At 43.9% G+C, this 17,290-nt stretch overlaps 2 protein-coding genes across 6 annotated transcripts; one reads left to right on the forward strand and one right to left on the reverse strand.

The window, feature by feature from the left end:
* Positions 1-212: 212 nt before the first annotated feature.
* Positions 213-6,286, reverse strand: LOC109905196 (zinc finger CCHC domain-containing protein 7). 4 transcript variants are annotated; one of them, XM_020502434.2, is made up of 9 exons: positions 6,221-6,286; positions 3,441-3,875; positions 2,170-2,231; positions 1,935-2,030; positions 1,661-1,831; positions 1,515-1,550; positions 1,319-1,423; positions 1,051-1,168; positions 213-947 (listed from the first exon to the last, which is right to left on the reverse strand). In XM_020502434.2, exons 2-9 carry the CDS (start codon positions 3,841-3,843, stop codon positions 445-447), a joined length of 1,494 nt encoding a protein of 497 aa, XP_020358023.1. In that variant the 5' UTR covers positions 3,844-3,875; positions 6,221-6,286; the 3' UTR covers positions 213-444. The 4 variants fall into 4 exon arrangements, with proteins under 4 accessions (XP_020358023.1, XP_020358022.1, XP_031645994.1 ...); XM_020502433.2 differs by having other exon boundaries at positions 6,083-6,247; XM_031790134.1 differs by lacking the exon at positions 6,221-6,286 and adding an exon at positions 6,083-6,214 and having other exon boundaries at positions 1,661-1,798.
* Positions 6,287-12,877: 6,591 nt separating this feature from the next.
* Positions 12,878-17,288, forward strand: LOC109905199 (signal-transducing adaptor protein 1). Of its 2 annotated transcripts, XM_020502438.2 has the most exons (10): positions 12,879-13,215; positions 13,436-13,507; positions 13,614-13,730; positions 13,876-13,932; positions 14,157-14,335; positions 14,430-14,561; positions 14,789-14,858; positions 15,050-15,152; positions 16,436-16,612; positions 16,730-17,288. In XM_020502438.2, the coding sequence occupies exons 1-10, from the start codon at positions 13,114-13,116 to the stop codon at positions 16,831-16,833; spliced, it is 1,113 nt and encodes a 370-aa protein (XP_020358027.1). In that variant the 5' UTR covers positions 12,879-13,113; the 3' UTR covers positions 16,834-17,288. The 2 variants fall into 2 exon arrangements, with proteins under 2 accessions (XP_020358028.1, XP_020358027.1); XM_020502439.2 differs by lacking the exon at positions 16,730-17,288 and having other exon boundaries at positions 12,878-13,215; positions 16,417-16,529.
* Positions 17,289-17,290: the final 2 nt, after the last annotated feature.

A 17,290-nucleotide genomic window follows, 5' to 3' on the forward strand; every position in this document is an offset into this window, starting at 1 on the left:
CTCGAGTACATTTATTTGAGCATTTGTTCGATATAAAACGAGTGGTGTCTTTTCAGGCCATATTATTGATTATCCCGACAACAATCGATTACTGCGTTGATTAACTATGTCTGGTAAGCGAGGGGGAGGAACCAACCAAATAAATAATGTAGTAGTCTTGTTTCAGTATTTGGTATTGAGAACGAATCGGTATAAAGAAAATAAAGACATCGCCCTAGCCTAATGCTTTATTTGTCAATCATTCAAGTAGGGTGAATACGTTAAAAATATATATTTGTTTAACATTTCCTATACTCCAACAGTGTCCTGCAATGTCACAACCCAGCCATTTCTACCAAAAAGAATAAAACCCACATTTGTTCATAAAATTTGACTAAAATTCTCAAGACACTCATCAGCTATTCAAACATAATGGAATACAATACAAACACAACATCTGTTTTCTTATAAAATTCGCACCCTATTTTTGGGGGAGAGGAGGTAATCATTCATGGGTCCCAAGTCATCACGGGGGTACAGGTACCCAGGCTTCAGCCCTCCTCTCTTCTTCCACCTCTCTGCTTCTCTATTCTTCCTACTGCTCTCTTTACTTCTGCCCTTCCTACTCCTCTCCTCACTCTTGCTCTCCCTCCTTTCCTCACGGCGTCTCTTCTTCTGAGGGGGAGGTATGGGTTCTCTGTGGGGGTTCTTAAAGTGGTCCCTGGTGTAAACAACCTCGTCTGAGCCCCATTTGGTCGTCCCAACCGCCCTCCTGGCTTGGGCCTCTCTCCTCAGCTTCTTCACCTCCCGTCTCTCCCTGCGTCTCTCCGGCCACGTCTTCCTCCTGCCCTCCAGGCTTCTCCTCCTCCCTGGAGCTGGGGAGGGGCGCTCCTCTTCACTACTGCCCCCTGGTGTCACGTAGGTCCTCTGGTGCTCTAACAGAGGCATGAAGCCCTCCACCCTTAGCTCTGGAGACAGCATGCAAAACACATTCAACAACAAATACAATACATGCTGCGACACATTTGTGTGTGTTTGTGTGTGTGTGTGTGTGTGTGTGTGGTGCATCACCTCTGGCTTTTCTGTGTATCCTGGTGTTCAGTTTGACAATGTCCTGCTTGTTGTCGTAGTGACAGACGTAGGGGAGCGAGGCAAACGTCCCACTGATCATCCTCCTCTGAGTACACTCCTGAAAGAAGGGGGGAAGGGTGAGCAAAAAATACAGAGGGAAAGGTAGATAGAGGGACAATAAGTTATTTTTTAAAGGACAAACAGAGAAAGGAATAAGAGAAAGAAAGAGAAACAGAGAAAGACAGACACCGGATGTAGATGGTCTCACATGGCCGAGGTGTCCTCTCCTGGAGCAGTTGTAGCAGTGAGCGGTGTGTCTGCAGTGTTTGTGGGTGTGGTCAACGTGTGGCCTGAGGGGAACCTCCTGCTGAGTCTAAAGCAAGAAGACAAAACGGTCAGGGGACATGTTCCAATATTTTAATAATTCACCCTTCCTCCCTCCCCTCCTTTCCATGGTCACTCACTGTGAAGTGGAATTGTCTCCATGTATCCGGACAAGCCTGGGAAGGACACAGAACACATTAACTGCACATGCTCATGGCTACATGCAAACACACACACAAACACACATAAACGCACATAAAGGCTTGTGGTAAACACACACACTCACATCTGATAGGTGGCCAGCCATCCCACAGCGGTGGCAGTGCTGGTTCCAGAAAGGGGGTTCAGGGCAGGGCTGGTACCCGTGTGAGGGGAGCCCACAGCTGTGGCAGTGCCGGCCTGGACAGGCCCTCTGGACATGGCCCTGGAGCCCACACAACACACAGGTGGGTCGCCTCTGTTTACAGAGAAACACAACGTGAGCAGTGTTGGAGCACGTGTGTGTGTGTGTGTGTGTGTGTGTGTGTGTGTGTGTGTGTGTGTGTGTGTGTGTGTCTTACCCTCGGGGTGGTACAGCCCTTGGCCAGGTGTCCAGTCTTGTTGCAGTTGTGACAGGTGAGACTCCGGCCAGAGGTGAAATAGCGGTATGGGCGTGGCTGGTTTTCACAGGACCGGAACAGGGCAGAAACAGGATAAAGAATCATTTGAACAAGCCAATCCTCTGAGACCTGAGGGCTTCATGAAGACTGAAACTGACCTAAACTCCAGAGTAGTGATAACTAATGATAGTAGTACCTTGTCCTTCTCTATTATGGCCCAGTTGTGTTTGAGAGCATATTTTGCATTCAGTTCTTCATCTGTGAGAGAGACAACAAGCATAGCGCCTTTATAACACATGCAAACCATTGTGTCCAAACAAGTCATTGATATCCATATACTGCTGCTCTGTGTCACAAATATGTATCTCTACGAGGGATACATTCAAATATGTAGAGAATAATCAACGAGAGGCTATGTGTTCTATGGAAAACAACAACGCGCTAGCGGAGTGGAACTGACCTTCCACAGAGTTGGATTATTTTACAGAGAACGCATAGAGTCCCGAGTTGATTATCCCTTTTAAACTACGGCAATAATTTAACACATTTGCTGCTATAAATGTAGAAAGGTACAAATGTGTTCAACATCCACTGAAGTAGCTAGCAGGTTTCCTAGATATCTAAAGTAGTTGCCTTGGTAACCAAACATACTTACTAGTTTAGCTAACCAAACCATCAGTTCTAGCTTGCTATTATGAAAATCCAATACAACAATGCCTATAATGTTTTAAAATCAACATTATCAAATATAGAACATCTAAGAAAGAACTAGCTGGCCTCCCGAGTGGCTCAGTGGTCTAAGGCTATGCCACTAGAGATCCTGGTTCGAGTCCAGGCTCTGTCGGCCACGACCTGGAGACCCAAGGGGTGGCGCACAATTAGCCCAGGGTCGTCTGGGTTAGGGGAGGGTTTAGCCGGCAGGGATGTTCTTGTCCTATCGCGCACTAGCGACTCCTGTGGAGGACTGGGCGCAGTGCATGCTGACACGGTCGTCAGGTGTACGGTGTTTCCTCCGACACATTGGTGCGGCTGGCTTCCGGGTTAAGCGGGCATTGTGTCAAGAAGCAGTGAGGCTTGGCTGGGTTATGTGCCTCTCCCAAGTCATATGAGAGTTGCAGCGATGGGATAAGACTGTAACTACCAATTGGATACCATGAAATTATAAAGGGGTAAAAAAAAACTATAAATAAAAAGTAAACTTAAAAATAAAAAAAATTATGAACTAGTCATTGAATTCTACTGTGCTGATATACCGTGGCGTTACAGGGAAATAATGCACGCTCTAGCCAACCTTCAAGCCAATCAGAAACTAGTATTCAACAATGGTATAAATCAATATAACATCCATAGAACTCCATCTGAGTAACTCCTTAAGTCTGTGGAATTATCCATCTGCTGAACTTTTCTCTGTCTGAGGAACTCTCATCTTGCAGAACTCTGTCAAGTGTTAAACTGTCTGGTCCTCACCCTCTGTTCCAGAATGCGACTCTGAGCTGCTGCTCCAGTACCCCAGGTTGAGCTGGATGTCCCCATCTCCCTCCTGCTCCTCTCCTCCCAGGATCATCCACTCCTCTAGGACTTCATCATCATACTCCAGGTCCAGGTCCTGCTCTGAGTGGAGGCTTAGCCTGGAGTTCGGGCTTGGGCTGCTGTCCAGTGGCGACACGTACCGTAGAGCCCGGCCAGACGAGAGAGGGAAGGCCAGAACTAGGGGAGAGTTTCCTCCAGTGGCCTGGGGAGCTCTCGGTGAGCTGGACTGTTTGTACTGACTAAAACCCAGCTCACCTTCTGAGCTACTGGAGGCCTCGATGTAGAATCTGTTGTCTTTATTACCACCCTCTTCCTCATCATTCTGGTGGCCCATCATCATCACACTCTGATGGCAAGGTGTGACAGATCTCCCTGTTTAAAACACAACACCACACAGTCGACAAAATGTGGCAAATTTGTATGGTCCTTTATACCAACCTCAGTACTAACAACGTAGCTAACTAAACTACAGCTGTGTAAATATTATAGCTTTGTGTTTCGCCAGTCCGTTGACTTCCATCACCGGCAGACATGCCACAACTTGTCCTGCTGGCTGAAAAACACATGATCTGTGTCATTTCATCCTGCCTCCTCTCCAACACCCAGAAAGCTCCAATTCAACCTCCCATTAGACAGCTCTGCAAGTGTTATAATGCCAAAATACATTTGTTAAGCACAAAATACGTAGTTTCACTGAGCAACTATCTTCATTTGATGTAGACCTTTTTTGGAAGTACATACTGGCTGTAACGGGTGTAAATTAAGATAGTTGCTTGGCGAAACTTTGACATTATAACACTTGCACAGCTGTCTAATGGGAGTTTGAATTGGAGCTTCCTGGGCGTTAGAGCGGAGACAGGTCATACTCATCTCTAACACACACAGATACTGGAGCACCTGTCCTCTATGGAAATGGCATAGGGCGTGTTTGAGTGGTAAGGTGAAGCAACCGACTGGGAGTAAAGTCAGGGGAGAAGTATCTGCGACAGCCGAAAGTCTGACAATGTGGTTTTCTGACAGCAAGGCTCAGATCAACATGGCAATGTTGCCATTGTTAATACAACTTTGTCTTTATGATGTCGAAATAAACATGGTTCCAACCCCGATATCACACACTCACAAAATTAACACATATGTGTGTACATTTTACAATCAGTGACAGTGTCAAATATCACATTCATTTATACTATGCCACTGTATGCATGCATCTGTGGCAAAGTTGGTTCCTGTTTCAGTCATGTCTGGTCACGTTCGCGTGGGTCAAACAAAAACCCAAATGATTGGTTGACAATAGATCCTCCCACAATAAAGATAAATAGTAATGGCGTCTTTTTGTAGGCACTCCGCCATGGTTCGTTGGACAATGCCTATTGGGAAATTAATGGCGTTTTTGAATAAACGCCGAAAATGAGGTCTGTGGTAAACACAGGCTTAGGAGATTTGATGTTTTGTTCTATGTGATAATATTCATCAGCTAACATCACTTTTTGTGAATTTAAGCATTAATATAATTTTAAAAAGCATATAAAGGCTTCATAATTCATCAACTTAATGTTAACTGACTGATATTACCTCACAGAACAAAACGTATAAGATCTCCTAAGCCTGTGTTAACATCAGACATTATTTTAGGCGTTTATCGAACCTGAGGTAACTCATTTCCGAGTTTTAGGACTACAAGCTGGCGAGCTCTATGCAAGGCGATGGCCGTAGGATAATTTATTTTTTATTTTGTACATTTAACCTTTATTTAACTAGGCAAGTCAATTAAACAAATTCTTATTTTACAATGACGGCCTACCACTGACAAACCCTCCCCTAACCCGGACGATGCTGGGCCAATTATGTGCCGCCCTATGGGACTCCCAATCACGGCCGGTTGTGATACAGCCCGGGATTGAACCAGGGTCTGTAGTGACGCCTCTAGCACTGAGATGCAGTCCCTTAGACCACTGCGCTCGAACGCACCCAATGCTAACTAAAATTTGAATCTCGCAACTAAAAGTTAAACCTGCCCAGGTGGCAGGTAGCCTAGTGGTTAGAGCGTTAGACTAGTAACCAAAAGGTTGCAAGATCGAATCCCCGAGCTGACAAGGTACAAATCTGTCGTTCTGCCCCTGAACGAGGCAGTTATTAACCCACTGTTCTTAGGCCATTATTGAAAATCAGCATTTGTTCTCAAATAACTTGCCAAGTTAAATAAAAACTTCATTAGTAAATTATAGCGACACATACCAATTGGTGAATTTAGCTTCTGACATTTTTCCAACAGACGTCAGCTAACTAAGTTACTGTAACTACTATTTCATTTCTCATCTTCTTTTGTAAATTATAGCTGACATTACCATTCGCGAATTTAGCTGCTGACATTATTCCAACTAACGAGACACCCAGCTGACGTTACTGCATTCCATGATTTTGACATCAATTGATTTGACATCATTAGCTTATTTTATTATTATTTGTCTATGATTTTTGTTGTTAGTTTATAGGTTATTCAGTGTTATTTACAACTGTAACTTAACGTTCCTATTTAATTTGTGCTGACAGTGTCCTCGTGTAGCGTACTGCTAACTTACCGCGATGGCTTGTTAAAAGTCCACTAAAAATGTAAAATGGGAGAGTTATGAAATAGTGTATTTAAAATATGTTAGCTATCTAATTTGGTAATCCAGCTTGCTATCACTTTTAGCTAAATGGGAAGTTGATTTACCAACCGTTTCAGTGTTGGACAGACTTCGGGTAATAATGTTCCCGGGGTTTCCCCACCCCTTACATTTGGCTGGACAACAAAAACATCCACATGCTGTCGAGGGGTTTTGAAGCTGTCACTTGTCCCGGTAAGAGAAGTTGCACCTGAATCCTTGACAAAAACGTTTAGTTTTTCAAAGGACGATGTGATGCCTTTAATCAATTCTAAATTATATTTCTGGGCCCATGATAAAAAAAACTCATATAGGCCTAACTTTGTGTTTATATTCAATGTATTCATACAGTACACAATTATTTTTTTAAATTAAAGGTCCAATGCAGCTTTTTTATCGAAGTTTCAAATAATTTATGGGTAACAATTATGTACCTTACTGTGATTATTTTAAATTAAAATTGTCAAAAAGAAACAAAAACTGCTTCTCAAGCAAGACTTTTGTTAGGACTGTCTGGGAGTGGTCAGAGTGGGGAGGGGGAAACTGAAAATTAGCTATTATTGCCAGAGAGTTTTGGAACTCTCTTTCTTGTTGGTCTATTAACCAATTTACCGCCTGGTGATGTCACCAGGCAGGCCAAAACTCCATCCTACCAAAAAAGGTGAATATTTCAGACAGTCTTTTCAAACAGCTTTTACACTAAAAGGGCCTTATCATCATTTTCACAATTTCACAGTATTATTCCAACCTCATAGTGTGGAAGTACAGTGCATTCGGAAAGTATTCAGACCCCTTGACTTTTTCCACATTTTGTTACATTACAACCTTATTCAAAAGTTGATGAAATACATGTTTTTACACACAATAACCCATAATGACAAAGTGAAAATACTTTTTTAGACATTTTTGCAAATGTATAAAAAATTAAAAATAGAAACTTGTTTACATAAGTATTCAGAGATTTTTCTAAGAGTCTCGAAATTGAGTTCAGGTGCATCCTGTTTTCATTGATCATCCTGAAGATAGTTCTACAACTTGATTGGAGTCCACCTGTGGTAAATTCAATTGATTGGACATGATTTGGAAAGGCACACATCTGTCTAAATAAGGTCCCACAGTTGGCAGTGCATGTCAGAGCAAAAACCAAGCCATGAGGTCAAAGAAATTGTCAGTAGAGCTCCGAGACAGGATTGTGTCGAGGCACAGATCTGGGGAAGGGGACCAAAACATTTCTATAGCATTGAAGATCCCCCAAGAACACAGTGGCCTCCATCATTCCTAAATGGAAGATGTTTGGAACCACCAAGACACTTCCTGGAGCTGGCTGCCCGGCCAAACTGAGCAATCGGGGGAGAAGGGCCTTGGTCAGGGAGGTGAACAAGAACGTGATGGTCACTCTGACAGAGCTCCAGAGTACCTCTGTGGATATGGGAGAACCTTCCAGAAGGACAACCATTTCTGCAGCACTCCACCAATCAGGCCTTTATGGTAGAGTGGCCAGATGGAAGTCACTCCTCAGTAAAAGGCATGACAGCTCGCTTGGAGCTTGCCAAGAGGCACCCGAAGGACTCTGACCACAAGAAACAAAATTTTCTGGTCTGATGAAACCAAGATTGCACTCTTTGGCCTGAATGCCAAGTGTCATGTCTGGAGGAAACCTGGCACCATCCCTATGGTGAAGCATGGTGGTGGCAGCATCATGCTGTGGGAATGTTTTTCCGCAGCAGGGACTGGTTGACTAGTCAGGATCGAGGGAAAGATGAACTGAGCAAAATACAGAGATCTTTAAAAAGAAAGGAGAGGACCAAGGCACTCTTCATATAATTGAAATGCCTTAATTTGTATGGCATGTTCAATATTTATTTTTGATGACCAATTTACCCTTTTTACCAAAGAGCACCTTCTGTCTACCAAAATCTACTATTGTTTACCTTAGCAGCGCTTCCCTTCCTCATTTTTTTTCTACAGAGAGATCCTGGTTCACCTTCCAACAGGACAACAACCCTAAGCACACAGCCAAGACAACGCAGGTGTGGCTTTGGGGCAAGTCTCTGAATTTCCTTGAATGGCACAGCCAGAGCCCAGACTTGAACCCGATTGAACGTCTCTGGAGAGACCTGAAAATAGCTGTGCAGGGACGCTCCCCATCAAACCTGACAGAGCTTGAGAGGATCTGAGAGATGAATGGGAGAAACTCCCCAAATACAGGTGTGCCAAGCTTGTAGTGTCATACCCAAGAAGACCTGAGGGTGTAATCGCCCAGGCACTTTAACAATGTACTGAGTAAAGGGTCTGAATGCTTATATAAATTAAATATTTCTGTTTTTTATTTGTAATAAATTTGCACACACTTCTAAACCTGTTTTTGCTTTGTCATTATGGGGTATTCTGTGTAGATTGATTAGGGGGGAGGGGCAATTAATACATTTCAGATTAAGGCTGTAATGTAACAATGTGGAAAAAGTTAAGGGCCTCCACTGGACCTCAAATAACATGATTGAGTGTCTAAAAGAAACAAGTCCATGGTACCAGGCCATGGTAAGAAAGATTTGGTTGGGGGGCCCCACACCTCGCAAAAAAACATTTAGGTGGCCCCCCTCTTGATGGCAGAGAAACATTTTAGTACATTTCCTGCAATTATACACATTTTGCCATGGGGCAGAAAGAATAGAAAATCTGCAGTTTCCTGCAGCTCTACCCATTTTGCCATGACTTACGACATGTTAATATATCTGAGTGACAATGACTAACAAAATCAAGGGGGTCCCCCTAGAGGTCAGGGCCCCAGGGCACGTGCCCGGTCTGTATTCGGACATGATTACTACAAGTTTACATAGCTGGCTAGACCAGTTACCGATCTAAAAATTGTTAGCTGTCATCGATGGCTAATTGAATGACATAAGAGAAACTACTGATGCACAACCACATGTTTCTTAATTACATCTGGTGTATTCTACTATTCTTTCTCTAAATAGTAAGTTGAGGCCCCGACTGAGTTCCAAAAAAAAAAGGAACACTTGGGGTGCCCTAGCATCCAGGGCCGGCCCTTAATGGTACAGAAACAACCAGGGCAACATTCTGTACATCATATGTTAAGGCTACTTCACACTGCCACCATATCATGCCTGATGTCTGCAATCTTATACAGAATTCAAGGAAAAACCACAAGCACACACAATGGTGTTGAATGTAATGTATGTAACACTGCACAACAGACCAATAACCTGGAAGTGACACGACGTGTTAAACCCCACGCTCAAATAGACCAGGGACAATAGGGTGTAGGCGAGCCACCACAACACTCACAGGAGGAGCCAAAAGATCTGGAGGAGCAGGGATTCAAATCAAATCTAACTTTATTTGTCACATCCACTGAATAAAACAAGTGTAGACTTCACCGTGAAATGTTTACTTACAAGCCCTTAACTCTCCTTAAACTGCGTTATTGGTTAAGAAAATATTTACCAAAGAAACTAAAGTGAAAATAAAATGATTAGTTCTTTTTTGAACTACTACGTTTTTCATAAATAAATACAACAACAAAAATATAACACAATGACATAACAATAACGAGGCTATATACAGGGGGTACCGCTACTGAGTCAGTGTGCGGGGGTACAGGTTAGTTTAGGTCATTTGTACATGTAGGTAGCGGTGAAGTGACTATGCATAGATAATAAACAACGAGTAGCAGCAGTGTACAAAACAAATTGAGGGGGGGGGGGGGGGGGGGGTCAATGTAATAATCCGGTGGCCAGTCTTATGGCTTGGGTGTAGAAGCTGTTAAGGAGCCTTTTGGTCCTAGACTTGGCACTCCGGTACACGGTAGCAGAGAAAACAGTCTATGACTTGGGTGACTGGTTCTCTCTGACAATTTTATGGGCTTTCCTCTGACACCACCTAGTATATAGGTCCTGGATGGCAGGAAGTGGGCCGTACGCATTACCCTCTGTAGCACAGAGAGAGCTTGTTGTCCTGGCACCACACTGCCAGTTCTCTGATCTCCTCCCTATAGGCTGTCTCATCGTTGTCGGTGATTAGGCCTACCACTGTTGTGTCGTCAGCAAACTTAATGGTGTTGGAGTCATGTTTGGCCACGCAGTCGTGGGTGAACAGGGAGTACCGGAGGGGACTAAGTACACACCCCTGAGGGGCCCCAGTGTTGAGGATCAGCGTGGGAGACGTGTTGTTGTTACCACCTGGGGGCGGCCCGTCATGAAGTCCAGGATCCAGTTGCAGAGGGAGGTGTTTAGTCCCAGGGTCCTTAGCTTAGAGATGAGCTTCATGGGCACTATGGTGTTGAATGCTGAGCTGTAGTCAATGAACAGCATTCTCACATAGGTGTGAGGGTCCTTTTGTCCAGGTGGGAAAGGGCAGTGTGGAGTGCGAAAGAGATTGCTTCATCTGTTGATCTGTTGGAGCGGTATGAGAATTGGAGTGGGTCTAGGGTATCCTGGAGGATGCTGTTGATGTGAGCCATGACCAGCCTTTCAAAGCACTTCATGGCTACCGACGTGAGTGCTACGGGGCGGTAATAATTTAGGCAGGTTACCTTCACTTCCTTGGGCACAGGGACTCTAGTGGCTTGAAACATGTAGGTATTACAGACTCAGTCGGGGAGAGGTTGAAAATGTCAGTGAAGACACTTGCCAGTTGGTCGGCGCATGCTTTAAATTAAGTACACGTCCTGGTAATCCATCCCGTGGCTCCCATCAGCTACTGAGAGTGTTATCACACAGTCATTCAGAACAGCTGGTGCTCTCGTGCATGCTTCAATGTTGCTTGCTTCGAAGCGAGCATAAAAGGCATTTAGCTCGTCTGGTAGGCTCACATCACTGGGAAGCTCGCGTCTGGGTTTCCCTTTGTAGCCTGTAATAGTTTTCAAGCCCTGACACATCCGACAAGCGTCGGAGCCGGCGTAGAAGGATTCATTCTTAATCCTGTATTGATGCTTTGCTTGTTTGATGTTGTGTCTGAGGGCATAGCGGGATTTCTTCTAAGTGTCCAGATTAGTTTCCCGCTCCTTGAAAGCAGCAGCTCTAGCCTTCAGCTCGATGCGGATGTTGCCTGTAATCTATGGCTTCTGGTTGGGATATGTACATACGGTTTTATTGATGAAGCCGATGACTAAGGTGGTATACTCCTCAATACCATTGGATGAATCCCGGAATATATTCCAGTCTGTGCTAACAAAACAGCCCTGTAGCGTAGCATCTGCGTCATCTGACCACTTTTTTTTTAACCGAGTCACTGGTACTTCCTGTTTTAGTTTTTGCTCGTAAGCAGGAATCAGGAGGATAGAATTATGGTCAGATTTGTCAAATGGAGGGCGAGGGAGAGCTTTGTATGCATCTCTGTGTGTGGAGTAAAGGTTGTCTATAGTTTTTTCCCTCTGGTTGCACACGTGACATGCTGGTGAAAATGTTGTAAAACTGATTTCAGTTTGCCTCCATTTAAGTTTTTTTTTTATTTCACCTTTATTTAACCAGGTAGGCTAGTTGAGAACAAGTTCTCATTTGCAACTGCGACCTGGCCAAGATAAAGCATAGCAGTGTGAGCATACAACAAAGAGTTACACATGGAGTAAACAATTAACAAGTCAATAACACAGTAGAAAACAAAGGGGGGGGTCTATATACAATGTGTGCAAAAGGCATGAGGAGGTAGGCAAATAATTACAATTTTGCAGATTAACACTGGAGTGATAAATGATCAGATGGTCATGTACAGGTAGAGATATTGGTGTGCAGAAGAGCAGAAAAGTAAATAAATAAAAACAGTATGAGGATGAGGTAGGTGAAAAGGGTGGGCTATTTACCAATAGACTATGTACAGAAGCGGCCACTAGGAGTGCCGCTTCTGGATGAACATTTTCTTGTTTGCTAATGGCCGTATAGAGTTGGTTGAGTGAGGTCTTAGTATAATAATATAGATGAGAACTCTCTTGGTAGACAGTGTGGTCTACAGCTTATCGTAAGGTACTCTACCTCAGGCAAGCAATACCTCAAGACTTTTTTAATATTAGACATCACGCACCAGCTGTTGTTGACAAAAAGACACACACCCCCACCCTTCGTCTTACCAGATTGTATAGATACTAGTGTCCAGATAAGTCCAGGCAGAGAGAGACCATCGTGCTGGGCAATATTAAAGAGATATGGGAAATAAGGTCAGGATTATAGAACATAACACTTTTAAATCTAGTTCGATAACACTTTTAATATTGGTTTATAAAATGGATCTGGCCGCAGTTTGGGAGGAGTTGGAGAGGGGAGCAAAGCTGGTTTGGTTGGTCTGATGGGTGATACATTTCCAGACGTGTCAGAGATTCAGGATGTTCTTTGTCTGCAATCTCCCAAAGGTGGACATGACTTCTGGGAAGAGCGCAGTCAGTCATGTGCTCATCTAATGACATGATCTCGATCTATCCAGTTGTGTATTTCCCCCCAACGGTTTAAATACAATTCTTCATTGTTAATGGGAAGAACTGGTTTGTATACTCATTGAGGGCAGTGGTCGTTAGGCGACACATCCGGAAAAACAAAGTACATTTTGGGAAACAGTCCAAGCACACTTCTAAAAAATAAAGCAAAAGGAAAGTGATTATGCGGGTGCCTGTGCGTGTGTGTATGTGTGTGTGTGTGTGCGCGTGCAGGCGCTTGCGCGTGTCAGTCCCGGGTCAATGTGCTAAAGGGCGCCCTACCTAGTGGTGGTACATTTCCCTCAGTAAGCCACTACACTGCTTCCTCAGTCCCTATACTGACCGAGGACTGAGGGAGAGAGGAGACGATAAGCTAAATCAATGAATCACACAAAATGATTCTGCAGGAGTAAAAGTTCTGAGTGAATCGTTCCAGTGGTGGACTGGGTCACAGAGGGCTATCTCAGGGACCCAATTGGTCTGGGTTATAGTGAACTGAACTAGAACGAACCAACCTGACTTGAACCCAGGAATAAGTAGGATCATGGCAGAATCTCCTGTAGGGGTGTACAAGAGGAGGGACACCATCACAGCTCTACCTCTGTACTATTCAGGACACCTGCTGAAGAAATACACTGGAGAGAAAGTAAGGAGCTAGAGAATGGTGGAGTGGGAATAAGGAATCGTAGAGAGAGAATGACAGACTGTAAGCACGAGGGAGAGAGGAGAGAATGAAAAGGATAGTGAATTTATCAAAGTTAGATTTAGAATTAGGTATGTTTACTGTATCAAGTAAAGCTGTTGGGCATGTCTCTGCTCGTATAGAGTAGTGGACTTCCTTTTGATTCTGGTTTGACAATTTCCAGGACTTCAAGAAATGTTATGGAGAGCTCCGTGGATCTACAATCTTTCTGTACACAGACCAGATGCACGACACAGTAAGAGAATAGCTGCATTCATCTAATCTCTCAGTTTTATTGTACTTGAATCAAGTAATGGAATCGATCTATGGCTTGACTAATCGGATATGCAATTCCCTGTCAGTACTCAGAGAAACTGGACCTTCAGATGTTGAAGTCGATGGTGATGGATGCTCCCTATCAAAAGAACAGGTCGACCATCTACACTCTCACCCTGTCCAATGAGGAAGTGCAGCTTAAGGTAATTTATGTTACATTCAGTCATATTGCTGACACTACTATACATAATGTCTTACTGGCAAATAGTCATATAAAATGTGTTGTGCAATAGTGCAGCCATAACAGGCATCTGGGGCAGGAGTAAAAACTGTTGATATCTGATGTAGGTGGACAACCCCAACACAGGAGAGGAGTGGAGAGGTTTCATCATGACTGTGGCCACTGTAAGTATAACACACACACACACACACACAGTCACCGTTAAATACTTATTTTGACCCACATTCCTTGGAGGTAAGTATCAAGAGAGAATTTCCAGATTAAACTAAAGAGCAAAGCAAGCTTGCAATTTGTTTCACTGGTGCGTGATTACAGACAGAGAGAAAAAATATAAACCTTAGTATTATGCATCTTTTGTGGATGATGATACTGATGATGAGCCCTGCAGAGGGAGATCCCCAGTAAGCTGCAGCTGCTCCCAGGTCAGATACTGAGGCTGGAAGAGGTTCTGTCTGAGGAGCAGAAGAGACAGGCCGCCTGTTCTCCTCTGCTTACCACCACCTACCCTATCCATCCCTCCTCCTCCCCAGGCAACACATATGACAACACCCTCAATGGAATCCCCCTGTGAGTATTGTCGTGTTTCGGTTCCTTTTTTTATATTACAATGTATTGTTCTCTCCCCGTCTCCTCTCAGCCTCTTTTCTCCTCCTCCCTCCAGCTGTTTCTTCCCCGTGTCTCGTCAGAAGGCAGAGAAGATGTTGAAAGAGAACACAGAGTACGGCAACATCATCCTCCGTCCCTCGACCGACAACACTAACTACGCCATCACCTTGAGACAGGACAACCCCAGGTCTTGAGCTTTAACACCTTACCCCCGAAGCCTGACCTTTAACCGCAGACACCAACTCCCTGTAACTCCTGTTACTTACAGACCTCAAGTATTTCACCGTCCACTAAACAAACCTGTATTGACAACAGCAGCCTTACCCTCTAAGAAAACAGTGTCTGTGGTTGAGGGAGTAGGGAGGAGACATTCTGAGTGGTCTTAAGACTCACCGGACTCTTTCTATCTTTCAGTGGCCCGGTGATGAAGAGCTACAAAGTGCTTTCCATAGACACAGGCTTCGTCATAGAACTCAATTCCCCGGTGAGTCCTGCTCCTCCAGCCGGACTCTCATCCTATCAGGATGGGCTCAAAACATAGCACTGATATGAAAGACAACACTCCATATAAGCTCAGTGCCTTGACAGGCTGTCAAGTTGTTTTTGTGAAATTACATGTTTGTCATATGCCTGCCTCCAATATGAGGTAACTTCCTAATGCATCTGTTTCATCAGGTGACTGTCCCTTCCCTGGCGGCGGTGATAGACCACTTCCTGATGGAGACAGAGTTCCGTCTGCAACCATACCTGGTTCCGCAGCCCTACGACACCTGCATTGGTGAGAGAGCATCACAACTCCGCAAATAACTTGATTCACCACCAATGCTCCCTCAAAAACATTTCAGCACTGAGCAAATTTCAGGTCTGCTGAGCGCAAACTTGAATATTGTGAAAATTCTGTGCAACTTCCAGGGTGCGTTGACTGTGAACACCGAGGCTGTACCCGCTTTAATTTACAGTTTTAGACAGTGGTCAACTAGGCTACGGTGGCTATTTGATCATATTGTAGGCCTACCAGAGTGGCCTACCATCAAAAACAATGGAGAAAATGGATCCCATAACATTTTGCCATGGAAATAGCTGTTCTATCATTCAGCCTACAGTAGCAGCCAATGTGTGGTGTTCAATGTAGGCCTACATTCCATGAGACTTTTGAAAAAAAATATGTAGGGTTTAACATTAACCTGTTAATCCACTTTTACTTCAAACAAGGTGACTGCAAATGTTGTGTTTGATGCAAACAAACCACTTTACAAAATACAATGCATTATTACAGAAAATCAGACAAATTATGCTACCCTCAGGCTATTGGATATTTATCTTATTCAAGCCCGTCTCAAAATACAACACTGCTTCTTTAAGACAAAAAAGCTCTTTACCTGACTTGCTTTTCAAAGATGTCTAGAAATTTACATATTTTGAGTTCTTGTAGGAAGCAATCACTCCCCTATTGCTGACTACAAATGATCAATAACTGGGCTAAGAACTCACTAACTAGCAAGGGATATGAACAAATGTGCACGTGGTTACATGCAGCTCTCACTTTGATCTCAAAACAAGCAAATCTACTCAGAAGCGCTCAAGCTGTAAACACAGTCCAGTTCAAAGTGAATGGCACAGATCCATATATGGCAATGGCCTATTTGAATACAGGCCTACTGCATCTCTGATTGGTTACAGCGCACCCGTCTGTGTAGAGTACCAGCTGAGTTGTGCCTGTCATTGCAATAGAATCCAACTCCGGTGCGTTCTGCCTACAACAAAATCTCTTGCATAGTTAGTTTTGTATAGTAAGTTTAGCATCGTTCATTTTGTTTTGATATGTTGCATTGATTCGATCATAGTACAGGGCAATGTTGATTAAATAAGGGGGGAAATCTAGAAAGTTGAGTAAAGTTCAATCTCATGCTTCTCTGCGGAGACTGATATTTCTTCTGTGCAGCTCCCCCTGGACACACACACAGCTTAAAGGGAACATTGTTCACCACTTAAGGCTAAACCTATGCCAGTAATGATCATATCATTTCTCCTGTATCATACAGTGTAACTTGTGCCCATCAGAGCTGCCACCCGAAAAGCCCACTTTGCCATCCAAAACAGTCCCGAGGGCAAGAGTGGCACCGATGATCCACACACAGTCCCCGGCCTGGGACATCCCTCCCTCCTATCCCATACCCCTAATTCCAACCAAAGCCACGGAGGCAGGGAATGAATATCAGGACGCAGATGACGCATCAGGTGTGTCTCAGTAAGCTTCAGAGCATCAGTGTGTTTACAATCAATGTGGGTGAAGTCCCAGACTTGTACTTTAAACTTCTCTTCTGTGTCTCTACTCTCCGTCGCTCTACTCTCCAGGCCCCGAACCTAAAGATCTGCATCAGGAGCTTCGCATAGCAGTACAGAGGAGGAAGGAACAGATCTACACTGGGTCACCGTTTTTACACCCTATACAAAAATAACACGCCCCAACAGCAGTACCGTCAAACTGTCACAGAGGAAAACACCCTCCAGTGTAATCTTGTCTAAATCCCCACGTAGCTACGTCATCTACTGTATCTAGCATGGTTTTATGTCTGGCATAAATAGGTGAGGCACTATACAAGCAGGGGACTTTGTACCATCAAGTCCCAATGGCAAGGCAACATTCTGAAAATCCTCCGTGTGCCAAAGCGTGAAGAACGGGCTTCAGTGAATGACATCTGATTCAAACTACTTTTTCAAATAAGCCCCACAAAAAGAGAAACGAATCAAGTTTAAACTACTGATATGTAAATATCGTCTTGTTTGCATTGTTTGAATCATGCTGGCTTTTTACATTTTTATTTTTTACAGCTCATGCTTCTCTCGAGTTGAAAATAACACAATGTTATATAGATTCTATGTAATATCATTTTGCATAAAAATTAACACTGGCCT

This window comes from Oncorhynchus kisutch, linkage group LG15 (genome assembly GCF_002021735.2).
Source record: "Oncorhynchus kisutch isolate 150728-3 linkage group LG15, Okis_V2, whole genome shotgun sequence".
Lineage (NCBI taxonomy): Eukaryota > Metazoa > Chordata > Actinopteri > Salmoniformes > Salmonidae > Oncorhynchus > Oncorhynchus kisutch.

What these genes read in the sequence shown, in the direction of transcription:
- LOC109905196 (XM_031790132.1), bottom strand. Translation starts at nt 3,843, where the DNA reads ATGATGATGGGCCACCAGAATGATGAGGAAGAGGGTGGTAATAAAGAC. An exon ending in TGGCTGGCCACCTATCAGAT is followed by an intron (nt 1,551 to 1,660) that starts GTGAGTGTGTGT and finishes TGTCCTTCCCAG; the next exon opens with GCTTGTCCGGATACATGGAG. An exon ending in GATACACAGAAAAGCCAGAG is followed by an intron (nt 948 to 1,050) that starts GTGATGCACCAC and finishes TGCTGTCTCCAG; the next exon opens with AGCTAAGGGTGGAGGGCTTC.
- LOC109905199 (XM_020502438.2), top strand. Translation starts at nt 13,114, where the DNA reads ATGGCAGAATCTCCTGTAGGGGTGTACAAGAGGAGGGACACCATCACA. An exon ending in TCATCATGACTGTGGCCACT is followed by an intron (nt 13,933 to 14,156) that starts GTAAGTATAACA and finishes TGAGCCCTGCAG; the next exon opens with AGGGAGATCCCCAGTAAGCT. An exon ending in TTGAGACAGGACAACCCCAG is followed by an intron (nt 14,562 to 14,788) that starts GTCTTGAGCTTT and finishes TCTATCTTTCAG; the next exon opens with TGGCCCGGTGATGAAGAGCT.